The sequence below is a fragment of the Chelonoidis abingdonii genome, chromosome 9 (assembly GCF_003597395.2).
Source record: "Chelonoidis abingdonii isolate Lonesome George chromosome 9, CheloAbing_2.0, whole genome shotgun sequence".
Lineage (NCBI taxonomy): Eukaryota > Metazoa > Chordata > Testudines > Testudinidae > Chelonoidis > Chelonoidis abingdonii.
Window position 1 is genome coordinate 16,345,522 of NC_133777.1, and position 16,075 is coordinate 16,361,596.

The following is a 16,075-nucleotide window of genomic DNA, read 5'->3' on the forward strand; positions in this document are numbered from 1 at the left end:
AAGTGATAGAGCTGTTAGCCATCCATTCACAAGTCAATTGGGATTCAGACGCCGATCAATTTAAGTAAATCCGGGAGGGAGTTGCTATCCTGGAATTTGCATTCAATATGGTAGTGTTCCATTCACAATTGATTGACTTTCAGTAGAGTGAAATTACTCTGATGCAAACTGCTGGGGAAAGTGGCAAAGTGGACCTGCAGGCAGACGAGAGCAATGGAACCAGACAGATTGCGTATTTAATTATCAAAGAGCTATAACAGTAATGTCAAGTAGCATTTGGCTTTTTAAACAAGCAGCCCTTTATAATAATGGGGGAAAAATAAAAATGACTAAGCGAACCCTTAAAAATATGAACTAATATAGATAGCACTGTTAAATCAGAGCTGGTCTTTACAAACATTAAATGGATACTTGCCCCCATATACAAATGGTATGTAAACGATGCAGATTACCTAAAAGATGTCAAGGATTTGGAATGTTGGAAACTACAGGATGCCTGCTCCTTGTCATGTCCAGTATCTAAGAAGTCTCTTCCATCTCTAGAGTCTAGCAAACTGAATGGGATAATGAGGGGAAAAAATTCTTTTCAGAGGGGGAAAAACAGAGCCGTAATGGGTGAGTTACAGTTATTGTGTGAACTGTGAAACTAACAGCCTTACCAACCACCATCGGAACAAATGATCAAAGCAAGATAAACATATATAAATTTATTGCTTGTGGGATGAGAGAAATATATTGATTAAATTGCTGTTGCTTACTTGAGGACTCAAAATGGCCTCTTCTGTTGAATTAGTTTTCTGGAGTTTATAGTCATTCCCTATTAAAGACTCCTCTAGAGGAAGAGGATCTATTCTAAGGGTATGTCTCTATTGCATTGGGGGGACAGGGTGTGTGTGATTGATTGCAGCACTTGTAGACATACCCCAGCTAGCTTTAATCTAGTTAGTGCTGGTACCTAGAACAATGAAGCGGCAGCAGCACAGGCTTCTGTACAGGCTGTGCAAGCCTGCCTGATACACTGGGTACGTATTTGGGTGGCTAGCAAGCACTGCTGTTTGTGCACCACTGCTATTGATACCAGTGCTAGCTAGACACAAGCTAGCTCCAGTAACTAATGTGCTGCAGTCACACCTCTGATTGCAGTGTAAACATACCCTGAGTTTCTGAAGCAATCTGTTAGTGGTAACTGGCAACTGCCTTACAATTCCAGATCCAAGTCCTGAAGCACTTACAGCCTGAACAAAGGGCAGGAAGGAATAACGCATCGTTCTCTATTTGCCTTTTTTGTATTTTATCTTGGTCACTTACTCTTCCTTTTCTCATCTCTCACTGGTTCCAGGTTATGGAAGTAAAGAAACAGGGAAGCTGTAATGAAAAGGCGCTAAAAGTCCAGTTTCTCATTGGAGGCTGTTGCTTAATTGACAGAGGCAAGATACAAGCCAATAGTTATGACTGGTGGACTGGAGAAGGAGAAATAAAATCTACAATTCTGTACTTTGAGTTACTCTGATTTTCCTAAATGTTTAAGCCCTAAATCTGCTGCCCCTTGGCATGATAGTTGTGAAAGGATTTCTTCTAGTTTGAATCTGAATCTTTTTGCGTGGGTAAAATACGCGCTATAAAAAGTTATAACTTTCATAATTTGATTAGAATGAAATGGCTATGAAAGAAATTATGGTTTTTGGTTTAAATTTATAAACTAAAATTGGGAGTATTAACTCCTTAGTATATGTGTGAAACTTTCATTGGAATATCCCCCTGCAGTCCCTCATACTCCTTCTCTCCCAAGGGACTGGGATAGGTACTTGAAACCATGAATAGCCATTCTATTAAATGCATATTACACTCTTCCAGGAAAGATGCGTGTTCCCTTTTAGCCACCTTTCCCCTCTGTAAACATGCAGCATGCTTACATACATGAAAACAAAAAACTAGATTTCAGATGTCGGTCAGAAACTGACCAAAGCCAACAAAAAGCCAGAGTTAATGCTTGGGTTTCCGACAGAACATAGTGTCCTTGGCTTAGGTTGCTTTGTTTCACAGTCGTGTATTCTATATGTTAAATGTGTCATGGTTTTTTAAATGATTTCCTCTAAAATATTTCTGGGTTGGAGTAGTCTGTCTTGATGAATTCTGCACATGAATCAACCTCTTTGTAACCTATGTTACAGTAAGAATTTTAGGAATTTCCTTTATTAGGACCCGTTAGTATAGTGCAGCTGCTGAGTGAGCTGCGTTGATTTCTAGGTAAAGCAACGGACCTTAGTTGAAATTGCCTGTATTTATGGCACACACTAACTTTCTGTACATTATTCCTCTTCAATAAGCAAAGCTTAAACTCCTGAAGTTAGTCTCTTGTTTATTCTTCTGTGAATGTTACTTAACTACTTAATATGGTCTCCGTGGGAAAACAGTGATTTGATTTTAAACCTTATTTCCAGGTTAGTCGACTCCCGCTGATGGCATGTTGAAGTTCATTGAACAGCAGCTGAGAGGGCGTCGGATCAGAAGGGGACTGCTCTAAAAGCTGGGCTTGCAACAACATGGGCCAGTGTGTCACTAAGTGCAAGAATCCTTCTTCCACCCTTGGCAGCAAAAATGGAGATAGAGAATCTAGCAGCAAGTCTCATGGCAAAAGAAGTGCAGTTCACAAAGAAGAACATACCTCGGTATGTGCGAAATCCTCTGGCGACATACTTGTCAATGGGACAAAGAAAACAGATACTGCTTTAGATTCTAGTCAGCCTCCAGCTTTCTCTGGGGATGCAAAGAAAGAGCCTGTTTCCGGCACAGAGGAATCTTCAGTTCAAAGGATTGGGGAATTGTTTAGGAGATACAAGGACGAACGAGAAGATGCCATACTAGAAGAAGGCATGGAACGTTTTTGTAATGACCTCTGTGTTGACCCCACTGAATTTAAAGTGCTAGTCTTGGCTTGGAAATTCCAGGCAGCTACCATGTGCAAATTTACAAGGTTAGTTCCTACAGCACTTGTAAGTATTTTATATGTTCAAATATATTTATCTTCTATACGCTGGTGAGAAGCCTGTTAACTTTGCATGCTTATTCCTTTTTCATATAATTTGATTGAACTTAAGCAAAAAAAAATTAGTTATGAAAGGAAACGCCATTCATTTTCTGCAACACCTCAGTCTTCTGTGCTTGAAGGCACACTTCAGAAATTATACTGCCTATGGTGAAAAGTGCGTTAGAAATCTCCAAACTTCAGTATAACGCTGACATATCACAATCAGTCTTATCCTCTTGAGTACCAACTCGATAGTAATGTTAGATCGTGCTGAAACTGATTTCTACTTTAATGCAAATAAGAGAAATGTAACGTAAAGTTAGCTACTAACATCTGTGTAATCCACTGCACTTATTTACTTTCCATTACCATTCTGATAAAACAGCATACTAAGTAAATTCATCTCCTGTACAAGGTTACCAGGCTGCCAGTGTTGTATGTGGCATTTGTGCATTTTAGGAACTCGAGACCAAAATGTTTTTACATTTTTGTATAGTGTCTTTCACGCTTGTCAGCAGCAATGCTTTTAAACACTATATATTTACAGCACCACTGAAATGTAGCTTTCTCTGAGGTGGAGGGTGGCAACCAGTTGCCTTTTAGCACATTTCACAGTACTGGGGAGAAGGGAAACTTCCCTCAAGGACACTGGTGCAAACTCCTACTTATACTCCTGAGGGAATTCTGCCCCCCCCCCCCCCAAAATTTCTGTGCACAATATTTTAAAATTCTGCAAATTTTATTTGTCTGTAAAATGTGGAGGCTGGCTGCGCAGAGGTGGAAGATCACCCTGCAGTCTCCTCCCTCCTTCCCCCTGGAAACAGACTCGGCAGTGAGGCTGCATCCAAACCTGATGCAGTGCAAGGGCCAGGCTTGCCCCAGAAACACCCTGGGGCCATGCCTCTCTGCACTCTCTGAAATGGGGGAGCTCAGCAGGGGGGTCTGGGTGTGGGGGAGTCTGGATGCATGGGGTTGGGCTGATGGGCGACCTCTCCCTCCCATGCCTTAAGAGCAATGGGGGCAGGGGGCAGAGCCAGGAAAGGTTTCTAGGAGTGGGTCTGACCCGGCCCTGGCCACTCTGTGCGGGGGAAGTGTGCTCTTTCCCACACCCCTCAGCCCAGCCAGGAGCAGCAGGTGAGTCCAGTGCAGGGTAGGAGCCACAAGCTGGGGCATCTCCAGCCCCAGAAGGGGCTGGGGGAGCTTGGCAGGGGCATTTTGGGTGTATGGGGGGGGATTCAGGGAGTGAGGGGGTGAGGCTCAGTGGAGAGGGGTCTAGGTATGGGGGTGGGTCTGGTTATAAGGAGTCTGGATGCATGGGGGTTGGGTGGACATGGGATGGGTCTGACCAGCACAGGCTAGGGCATCCCCAGCTCCCTCCACTCTTTGATTTACTTCTGCGCTGGCTGCTCTGGGCACCCAAAACCATGCACCAGCGCTGCCTGGGGTTGGGGGGGGGACGACACATGACTGCTCCTGCAGCTTTCCTTTGCTTAGGGAAAAAGTCATTTTTCTGCGGGGAAGCAAAGAAATCTGCAGATGATGTGAATTCTGTGCCCACGCAGTGGTGCAGAATTTCCCCACAAGTATACTTAACAAAAAACAAACCAACCAAAATCCTGAGTTTTTTAATGCCCAGTCAGAGAAGACAGATCTTCTCTTCCGAATATTTAGATATATAGTAGCTTTAATCAAATAGCTAGTGGTCATAATTTCAAAAGATTTAAGTAAAACTAATTGCATAGCACCCTAATGGGTAGCCTCACATTAGATGCTGGAGGTTGGGCTTTCCAGTACTTCACTACCAACAAGAGTCTGCAGGATTATTGCACTTTGTCCTAGGAAATTACAGTGCCCAATAACTTTTCTGGTTTTGTGTGGTTGCTTCATGACTACTAGCCATGTCTGCTGGGAAATAAAGGAGTTGGTATATCAAGTCTTGTGCATGGTACTGCACAACTATTAGGCTGGCTCCATTCATCGCCAATATAATGCTGCTCCTGCTGCAGATTGTCAGAGTGACATCCTTTCACCAGTAGAATAACTACCGTATGTAGCAGTAGGTTTCAGGCAGTCTGGCTTGCATAGTGTGAATTGTTTCTCAAAGTACGATTTCTATTTTTTCTCTAAACAGAGAAATCCAAGATCTCATTGCTGTCTTTTCCCTGCCCACAAAGAAAAGTCCACAATCTGCTCATTATCGTATGAAACCTAACCATGGGAACTGAATGGGTCATAGAGCTAGTAGTAGAACAGAGCTTTCTACCTGTAGATTGTCAGGTTAAAAAGGTCCCTAGATCGTAGGAACTAAAGACCATTTGTATACAACTGTTCAGTAGCCTATGTAAATTGAGTTGGTGATCTCTGTTCAGTGTCCAGTGAGCAGGTGCCTGATCATTGACTATCACAGCCAAAACCCTCATTTTGCGGTCTTGACAGAGGGACAAAATACTGAAGGATCACTGCATTTGAAGTTGCCCCTTGAGAATGGTGTCCCCAAAGCATTATTTAGGACAGGCACCCAGGGTAGCTTGCATTGATGTTGCCTGTACTATGCTTTGGTGGGGGGGAAAAAAGAGGGAGCCTTCAAGCCTGCCAATCTGGCATCACTCCAGTGTTAAAGTCACTTAAAAGTAAAGTTAAGACGAACACAAAGCATTGCCCGTTCAGGCAGTAGTGAAGGTCACACACAATAATCCCTTTCAAATGTTAAATTACACTCCTGGGGTGCCATTAACAGTGCTGCAAACTTGGATTCAAAAGTAATTACAAACTTTTAAAATTCAGATTTCATCCTGAACAGGCTACTTAACAGGTCTCACTGATGACATGTAAATTCTTCAGATGAAAGGTGAGAGTGTACTGATTTTTGCAGTACTTTGCCTTACTGGTCTTATCAAAGGAGGTCCATTGTTGGCTCTAACTAGCTATATGCAGATAGGGTTTTATAGTCTGCCTGTGTGAAGGTACTAACAGATGGTTTTTCTTTTGCTAATAGGAAGGAGTTCTTTGAGGGCTGCAAAGCAATAAATGCGGACAGCATTGATGGCATTTGTTCTAGGTTCCCCAGCCTCTTAAAGGAAGCCAAACAAGAAGATAAATTCAAGGATCTCTATCGTTTCACCTTTCAGTTTGGCCTGGACTCTGAGGAAGGACAGAGGTCTCTACATCGGGAAATAGCCATTGCCCTTTGGAAGTTAGTCTTCACCCAAAATAACCCCCCTATATTGGACCAGTGGTTAAACTTCCTAATTGAGAACCCCTCAGGAATCAAGGGAATCTCCCGGGACACATGGAACATGTTTCTAAATTTTACTCAGGTGATTGGACCAGACCTTAGCAACTACAGCGAAGATGAGGCCTGGCCTAGTCTCTTTGATACCTTTGTGGAATGGGAAATGGAACGAAGGAAAAAAGAAGAGGAAACCAAATGTATTACATGTTCAGACACAGAGGGTCTGGGTATAGAAGAACAGACTTAACAGCATTTAAGCAGCAGTGATGGAAATAACCTGTTGCCCTTCATTAAATGTAAACTCTGGACCTTTCTGGAAATTACTGAGGCTCCAGATTTTTCTACTTTACACCTTTCTCTGCCTTGTATTTGAAAGGGCTCTAAAATGCTGTATCATGGTTTAGGCACTTTCTTAATTTTGGTTACACCTTTAACTCTTGCCCTGAAATATTTGACCCTGGCTACAAGTTAAAAACAGTTTGTTTTTTTAAAAAAAAGATGTCAGATTAGTATTAAGTCTGACATTTCTTGCACAATGTAGATCTTTTTGTTAGGTTTAAATTAACATTGCTAAATTATACAGTGCCAGATTCAAGTTTCGTATCCTATATCTATCAGGGCAGGTCTGTACTGTGTGTAGTGCTGTTTACATTGTTGAAATTTTAGGTTATATTAATTTTAAGGTTTTATACCAATATGAATAGCAGTGTTAACTGCTAACTACAAATGCATTAATTCCCAGATAATAAGGCTCTAAAAACAACATAAGCGACTGCTTTTTGTAATATGTCTCAATCCCCTTTTAAGCTAACTCTCAAAAAACATGAGTTCAGGTCATTCTTTTTTTGGAGTATTGAACTAAATGTTGGATTTTATTTATGAAAACATACTGTACCTGTCAGTCAACTGAATTGTAGTTAACACTTTGTATCTAAATTACTTAAGCATCACATGCAAAAGAGCAGTGCTACCTCAGTTTTACTGGAAGTAGACTTCCTTGATAAATTTTCCTTTCTGCTGAAGAAGTCATTCATATTTTTATGACTATATGAAAATACATTGGAGCCAAAGGTTCTGCTTCTTATGACTGGTAAACATTAACAGGAGCAAAAAAGCTGCTTTCGAGGGGAACTGGGGTATGTAAATCTGCTTTAATTTACACGTGATTTGTATTATCAACTTACTTGTCTGGCAAGTGCAGCACACTTGTGTAGGGATCTCTTGCGTTAATGTTGACAAGACAGTTTTTTAACTTAATTGCTAAAGTATAGTTACATCCCTCCAAATTTTCTGGGGCAGCAACAACATTGGCACCCAATGGAAAAGTGCGTGCTTCAATGTGTTCTTAATGACAACACTGTAGACCATTCATTTTTAGGCTGATTTAATAATGTTTAAATAGGACTCAATTTATTGTTTTTAAATTATCTATACTGGGATTATTTGCCTGTTGTGACCTAAAAAGAGAGTTTTATTAACACTGGTTGAATTTTTTTGGTTATTGATGCTACCTTTTTAAATTTTAGTATATCAGCTTTTTTATACTTCTTGGTAAAAGGGATAACGGCTGAGGCTTTTTATTAAGCTAAGCATTGACTCCGTATATTTGATACATTTCTATTATACAACTTTATTTTCAAAGTTGTAATTCAGGATCATAAAATGGCTTAAAGTTAAAAATGAAACTGGTGAGCAATTAGTTCCTATTGTCCGATGGTTCTTGTGCTGTAGATTGCTACTTTGCATCCCAGTGCCCAGGCAGGTGCCCCCACGGACTCTCACAATGGTCACTGCATGCTAGCAAATCCAGTGGTAAGAGCTCCGTTTTGAGATCCTGCATCATTAACAATGCTTGTGTAATTAAACTAAAGTACGTATCTGTTTAAGAAGATGTGCTCAAATTACATCTTCTTACCATGATGAGAGGTCAGTGTTCTGTGTGCATTGGGGATATGTAAAAATTACGGAAAACTAATGTTGCTCCCATTTCAAGCCTAACAGAGGTTGTTAACTTGCAGGCGAAACACGAAATTTAGGACTTGGTTCCTGGTTATTAAATATAGGCTGAAGCTTTGTGGACATTTTGTCTGTATACTGGCAAAATTGTCTTAGTGTACACAGTTATACCAGTAAACAGGTGCTCTTGCTGGTATAAATATTCTGGTTCAGTAAGCAAATTAAGCAAGAGTACTTTTTTTTGACAGTAAAGCAGTTACTTATACTAGGCCCTTTGGTAACACACAACTATGGTTGGGGGTGGTGATGTGAGAAATCGCACCTCAAACCAACATTTCTATGCCAGCAAAACCTTAAAGTGTAGATTTGGCCTGAGCATAAATGGAGAGGCTCTTTATTTATAACTTTAAGGCTACACGTGTATTCTGTTAATGAGCTAGTATCCTGTATTTTTTTTTGTTTAAATCATTTTACTTCCTCCTAAAAAGAACTTAAAATGCCCAAAGTTTGAAAAATGGTTGCTCAATGTATACTTATTGCATGCATGTAAGTACTAAATTATGACAGTCATTACTTAATAGACTGTAATGGCTACAAAGGATTATGGCCTAGAAACTGAAGAGTGTTTTTTAAGGTCTGATCTGAATAGAGATTGGGGTACAGAGGAAACTTCTATAGTGCAAAGCGTTAGCCATTAGGTGTAACGCAAGGTAGTTCGCCAAGACAGCATGGTGGCGGTAGTTGTGTGAAAGAGAGGAAATTCCGGTTGAAAAAAATGCAAACCTGGGTGGCTTGGTGCCATGCTGTTGTAACAGAAGGAGAGCCCGGTTCTATAGTTATTTACCCTACTAGGAATCATTCCAGCCTATTGGATACCAAACACTTATAATGCTAGCCAAATCTGTCTTGGAAAAAAAGCCGTTTCTTTTTGTTCTATAGTAAATGAGAAACAATGCGAAAAGTCAAGTTTGTGATTTTAAAATTGATGCAAACTAGGGACTACAAAGTCTAACAATCTGTTCTTTGCTTGAGTTGTGCAACTTTTCACAACGTGAGTGACAGACAGTGACAGTGCTTATTCTGGATTGCCTGACATTTTGATGATCCTAACATCAAATATAGCTTGCTTTTTAATGCTCACTGTATTGGTCATGGGCTTGGAATTTTGTACATGTTTCTGGGGAAACCTTTATTAATCCTGGAGCCTCTGAGAAGTCTTTATTTAATGGTTGAACTGTGAACTTCCACGGAATAGGCCGAATATATTCACATTTTTCATATATATAAAATCTTTAAAGTGTAGATCAAGGGATTATAAATGGGCATGATGCTGATGAGATTCTTGAAACCATTAGAATTTGTTTGTGGAGCTGATTTTTAAAGAACTATAGCTAAAACTCGATGATGTAGTGAAACTGCTACATCTTGGGGTAAGTAGCTGTAGATATGCATTGCAACAGTTTATCATCTGCTGGGAAAAAGGTCTGATATCCAAGCTTCGTGTCATTTTATTGTCTTCCTTTCTACACCTAAAGAATGTGACTCATGAAAACACTGAGTGTTAAACAGCTATGTAGTATTGTGGCTCACAACGCTTTTAAATTGTTGTATCCTCGGTTAATTGGAGCTCCAGCCTGCAAATTCCTTATTCATGTGAGTACTGCTATTGAGGTCAAATGGGACTAGTCTCGCAAGTAAAGGATCCTTTGCAGGATCACGCACATTGGATGGTAGTCATAAACGTGACTGAGAATACATTAAATGAGACTAATGTTGACTATGTGAGTCCATTGGCTGCAGGTGCTATTCTACATGGAAAATTACAGCTTTAATATTGTGCAATTCTACTACACAAACTACAAGAAAATAAAACTAGAAACAATAACTCAGCTTTATCACACATGTTCTGGGAAATGGATATAACACCAAGAGAATAGTCCTTGGTATTGACATGGGAGAGTCTCAGTATGAATATCCCTTTCATTTTATTTATATAATATAAATAAAACCAGCCTCTTAGTTTATAAACAATTTACAAAACAGTGTTGAACAAGGAAACTCCATCTCTAGTCTCTGGTGATTAAAGTCACTTCAGCTCTGATATCATGGTTGGCAGCTGAAATCATATCCTTCTTTTATGGCATACGTTGTAAATTTCCAGGTCTTGCAGCTTTGTGTTCGACAGTATGATGTCAGACAGCCTTAATTAATTGGGTACCAGACTCTACTCTTGGGATGAGTTTCATGGTAAGGGGTGCATGTCTGAGGGCAGAATTTAGCCCTTCATGTTTAAAAATGAATCTCAGACACTACCTAAAGTGTCTTAAAAAAATTTTCAGTTTAGTATTTCATGAAAAGACCAAACACACACACACACACTGAAGAATATGTACTCTAAATTGCTGTATATGTTTCAAGTTAGGTGTCTGCTTAATTTTGTTGTAGTCAGGTGCACATGTGCGTGTATGTAATAATCTCTCTCCAAACTACTGACAATATGAATCCAGAAATTCAAATTTCACTCTATAACCACAATAAAACACATCACACTGTAAGACAGAAGGCTTTAATTCATTCACCATATAATACCTGGTTGTTGATCTGTCTTAGGTTTACTCAGTGGTTAAGTGTCACCATTCTTTCCTTCCAGGATTTTATATCTGGATAACTAATCTACTTCGTTATATTATATCTCCTTAAATTCACAGCAGTCTTCAAAGTACTGCTATAATGTGCGTGCAGCTTCATTGAATCTTATAATGGACCATTCCAATGTATCTAAAAAACCCAGAACCATGTCAAACTGCTGAACAAGTTTAGGTCATTCAGGATGTTAGCTATCCTACAACGTAGGAGAAATGCAAAGTCACTCTTGTGGTGTTGGGGGTCCTGGTCTTACCCCACATATTTGAGCTAGAGTATATCAGTAACAAACAGACCTTCCCTTGGAGATCAAAAAGCCATTCCTTATGAGTGAACAGGGTGGCCTATTCAATTTTGTTTCTTAGAATGTATTAAGAACCCACCCAATGCAGTAAGTACCATGAGAAATGTTTGTATGTTTCATTGCCCTCCTTCCATGTTAGGCTGTAACTGTAGCATTTTAATCAGTGTTTTGTACCTTCCATTTGTTTGACCAATTCAGCTTCAGTAGCTGTGTCCATTCTCTCCTGCCTCTCAAGATCAATGCCTAACTTCATGTTCAAAGAAAAGCTAAGAAGTTCTTAAACTGTTAGAGATGGTGGCATGCCAGTTTAACTCTTGCTTTCTTTTAATCCATTTGGGTGTTGTCTTCATGTGCCTTTTCTTCCCTCCCATTCAAAATGCACAGCAAAATTACTGTCTGTGTAAGCCTGATGTATATGCTACACAGCAGCGAGTGCACCTGTAAGACCATTCTTCCAAACTCAGAGCTGTTGTGGGTTTTTCCTTTTAGTGAGTATGTAACTCATTTGACCTCTTGCACTATCTGTGCAGAAGCAAAATAAAATAAAAAATTGGGAATTTGTGAAGCAACAGGCTGGAACAGACTAGTTCTGCAAACAGCTTGCCTTAAATGATCTATGGAATTTATAGCAGTTCCTCTCTGGTACAGTAATCAACCTTTCTGTCGTTAGTTTTATATAAGCCTAACTGTTTTTGGAGGTTCTACAATTTAAGCTCCTACCTTTTGCACAGTTGCACTCTTCAAATAAGCCCCCTCTGGATATTTGTAGATACGCAGACAGAAAAGCATTTTGTCTCCGTTAATGCAATAACTTTATTTTTCCTTAAATTATACTTTTGGAGCTGAAGGTTACCTGCTGTGGAATACATGTTTACTTGAATATTGCCATTTATGCAGAACCAGCAGTGAAACTTGTTTCGCTGTCCCTGGTTTACTAAACAGGACAAGTCATGCATGACAGAAATGACAGATCTGCAGGAAATTCCAGCGGAGCTCAAGGCTGGCTGCTGTTACACTTGTGGGAATACAGTATGAGCATTAGAGGACTTTACAGCATAGTGCTTAATATTTAAGGCTGCAGTTTCTAGAGTATCTGTAAACAGTGATCTGAAAAGAGTGTTTGCTCTTTAAAGGATATTTTAACTATCAGATGATGAATGAAAGGAAAAAAGGGAGGCAGGAGCAGGTTAAGAACCTAATCCTGCTTGTTGCTGGGCATCTTCATGTCCTGGAGAAATTGCTGCAGCTTGCAGGATTGACTCCTAAGGTTGGATATTTGGGATCCATGATGGCTGGCGTGAAGGGCTGTAGCACCAGTGAGTCACTGAGTGTGTGAGGGCAAGATCAAAGAATATTGTCTCGAAGTGGACTGCTGAGAGTAAAATAGTTTGAGGAGAGCAACGTTTGTTCTTGTAACACTTAATATTTGGATGGATCTGAGCCCAGCTTAATTTTATATAGCTTATATATCCCCAGAGAAATACCTAAAGCTAACCTAGATCTGTTCAGCTTTGGACAACTTCATGTGGCTTTCACTCAAGCATATGTGAACACAATTGGCTTAATATTGTCCAGTATCTATGTAACAAGTCAGTGCACTTGATTCTCTTAAGAGGCATGCCTGCTTGAAACCAGGGGGCAAGGGAGAGAGAAAAACCTTGTCAGAGGAGAACACTTCACCAGTTACACAGCTGGGAATAGTCCTAGGATTCATGTTTTGCCTTTTGGATTTACCTAAAAGATGCCCAATTGCCCCATCCACCAGTCTTCTCAGTGTTGGAAAATACTAATGTCGTGTGTCTACAGGGCCGTGCTTTCTCTTGTATATGTAACAGTGTCAGATGTGCTCTGAAATGTCAATGCTTGAAATTGGTTGGAGTGCATCCTGTTCCTTTATTTTTTTTAAAGGGATAGAGCCCATTTGAAACTTTTTATAACATTAGTTCTCCTTTGAGTTTCTTTGCCAATATTTGTGGTTTAACAGTAACAATTTTTTTCTCACCAGTTGTTACTATGTGCAAGTCCACCCCCCAGAGTGGAAACAGTGAAAGTGCTCTAGGAAGTGCTGTCAAAAGCACAAAGCAAACAACTAAGATTCTATTTGGTTATAGTAGTCTTGGATGTGATTTATTTGTTTTTAAGCTGTGTCCCTTACTAAATAAGAGCATTAAATGCAGTCTGGTTTTTCCTTTCTCTAAAAAGCAAGGGATTGGTTTGTCCATTACCGACTTCTTGTAGACCTTGTGCCAGATGTATATTAAATATTTTGGTGCTTTTTTTTCTAATCTGATCTGCCGTTCATTTACCTGTGAGACTGTAAAAATATTTCTGTATTTAAACTATCCCTTAAAATATCCTTTAGTTACAATGTATTTTGACTACTGTAGCTCTGTAAATGTTTCAAAGCTTCTGGATTTCCTGTATTCCGGTAAGATTTGTGGGGGGGAATAGCTACAGAAATTCAATCCACTGGAAAGGGAATTTGCAGCATTGTTCTGTGCATTACTGAACAAATGAAGAACATTTTGGTGTTTACATAATGCACATTTTGCTTGGTGTTCACTGTTTTGTGTTAAAGCTTTGTACAAATGTCTTATTTAAAGCTGAAGTCCTTTTTACATAAATTTTCAATTAAAAGGGGAAACTTTAATTATTTTTTAATGACTATAACTAGGATTGTTGCCAGCATTATTTGTCATCTCCATAACTTTTTTTCAAACAGGATCCTGGATGTTTACCAACTAAACATTTGTCTTCATTGCTTGCATTTAATCGCATGCTGAGGAAACAAGCCCTTTACTTTGCAGTGCAGGAATCAAAGGCTATGTCCACACTGCAGCTGGGAGGGCACTTTACAGCGCAAGTAGCAAGAACATGTATTAGCACGCTAGCTTGAGCAGAGCTGAAACTGCAGTGAGGCTGCAGTGGGACAGGCAGTGGCTCAGGCTAGCTGCCCAAGTACATACCCAATGGGTTGGGCCACTTTGTACTCGGGCAGCTAGTCTGAGCTGCTGCTGCTCGTGTCACTGTGGCCACACTATTTTTAGTGCACCAGCTGGAGGAGAGCTAATGTGTATATGCCTACCTGTGCTAGGAAGCATTATCCTAGCTGCAGTGTTGACATACACCAAAGCAAGGAGATGTGCTGGGTACAGCCAGCCATCAGTGGGGCCTCTACTTCCAAAGAGTTCAGTCCAACTCCCGTTGAAGTCAGAATCTTGCTGTTGATCTCAGTGGGAGCTGGATCAATCGTTCATAAATCGGTCACCTAGCATTGTCTTCCCCTCCTGTATTAAAATATGATGCAGCAGAGAAGCTGGGCCAAAGTCTGCTTGGAGTGGGGGATGGGATCCCAGGCAGGGAGCCAGTTCCAGCCATCTGATTCTCATGCTGCCGCTGCCCTGGTGTGAAACTGTGTGTTCATCTAGATGTGTAGTGTTGGCAGCCTGGGGCTCCAACTCATTTGGAGAGGAGGGATGCATTCCATGTTCAATTATGGTCCTTAGGCTGGGATATATTTCAGGAATTCATAGTCTCTTCAATCCACAACAGATCTCCCACTGACATTAGTGAGAGCTTTGTAATAGAGACTGAGGACAGTATGGTCTTTGTCATAATTAAACCTGTTGCTGTTTGTTTGATACCTTTGTCACATTCAGTATTGCTTCCCCTTTAGGCCACCGCTCTCTTTCTTTCCTTCAACAAATCCTCTCTGTATGTCTGACATCCCACGTATCTTCACTTATAGTTCTATGGTATGAATGCTTTCAGCTGATCTACAGGAGTTCCACCAATAAAAGCACTGCATATCCATAATGGGACTAAGTTGCTTAATGGACAGTGGGAATCTTGCTTTTTCCTCCCCTCTTAGCACAGACAATAGCTCCATTCATTTTTTTTGTTGGGAACTTCCTTGGATGGCTCAAGGTAGAGTGTAACTCACCAGATGAGTAATTTGAATTCCTTTATCCCAGTGGAAAAATAGTAAGTGGGATGTGGTGGGGGGTGTTCTAATATCTGATTATTTTGGCCTGTCCTTAATCATTGCTTTACAACTGAATGCCTCTTCTCAGGACTGTGAGATAATTCAGTCTGATTTAATTTTCTTTCTAGAACTGCCTTCTCTTACTGGAAAAAATGTTCCTCTTTCTCAACTGGAGCATTACTGTCTCACTATCAAATGAGAGCTTGTTTAGTTGTTTGGGGGTCCTGATTTACTAACAGTTAGCAGCAACTAGTTAACCTGTGAGGACATAAAGCAAGACCTGATGGGGGGCGGGGCAAGGGATGAGACAAATTATTTGTATCCTGCTAAAGACACCAACATCCTCTGCTCTTGGATGTGAAATCTACCTCTGAAACTGGGCCTAACCCAAAAAGTTACAATGCTGCTCCTCCTGCCTAGGGAAGGAAGTCTGCTGCTCTTTATGTAGGTATGAGATCCTGGTTTCCTATCTTATGCCCAGTGCAACTTCATCATTATACCTGTATGAATTTCACCTGTTAGGTACTTTTTTCTTTGGTCTTGCTGCAGCTTGAGTTGTAATTTTTCCTCTTATGAGGAAAAAAGTGGAAATGGTCCAAGATGTGAATCACAATTCCATCTTCCCCAGGGCTAAGTAAAGTGCTTTTCTATGAAGTGCACAGCTACATCATTGACACTGAAAAGCATAACACACCATCTATAACAGACATTTACATGAAATGTTAATTGAGGCCCAATTTCCAGAGACTCCACAACACTGGTGTAGAGTTCCTACAACCTCATAGCAGCTTTCTTGGGGGGACAGATGTACATTAATTTTGCATAGTCTGTCTGTCAAGGATCGGCCAAGTGAAAGCAGCCCAGCTGACAAGTATCCTTACAAGCCCTTTACAGACTTAAACCCCCTCTAGATAAGGACCATTCAGC

The 16,075-nt window shown here is 40.4% G+C and overlaps 1 protein-coding gene across 2 annotated transcripts in view; it reads left to right on the forward strand.

The window, feature by feature from the left end:
• Window positions 1-13,833, forward strand: part of DCUN1D3 (defective in cullin neddylation 1 domain containing 3) — a 30,321-nt gene extending 16,488 nt beyond the window's left edge. For both annotated transcript variants that reach the window (XM_075069237.1, XM_032802145.2), the window contains 2 exons: window positions 2,442-2,974; window positions 6,024-13,833. In XM_075069237.1, coding sequence (XP_074925338.1) covers window positions 2,544-2,974; window positions 6,024-6,507 — 915 coding nt within the window. In that variant the 5' untranslated portion in view covers window positions 2,442-2,543 and the 3' untranslated portion in view covers window positions 6,508-13,833. The remainder of the gene's footprint in view (window positions 1-2,441; window positions 2,975-6,023) is intronic.
• The last annotated feature ends 2,242 nt before the right edge of the window (window positions 13,834-16,075 follow it).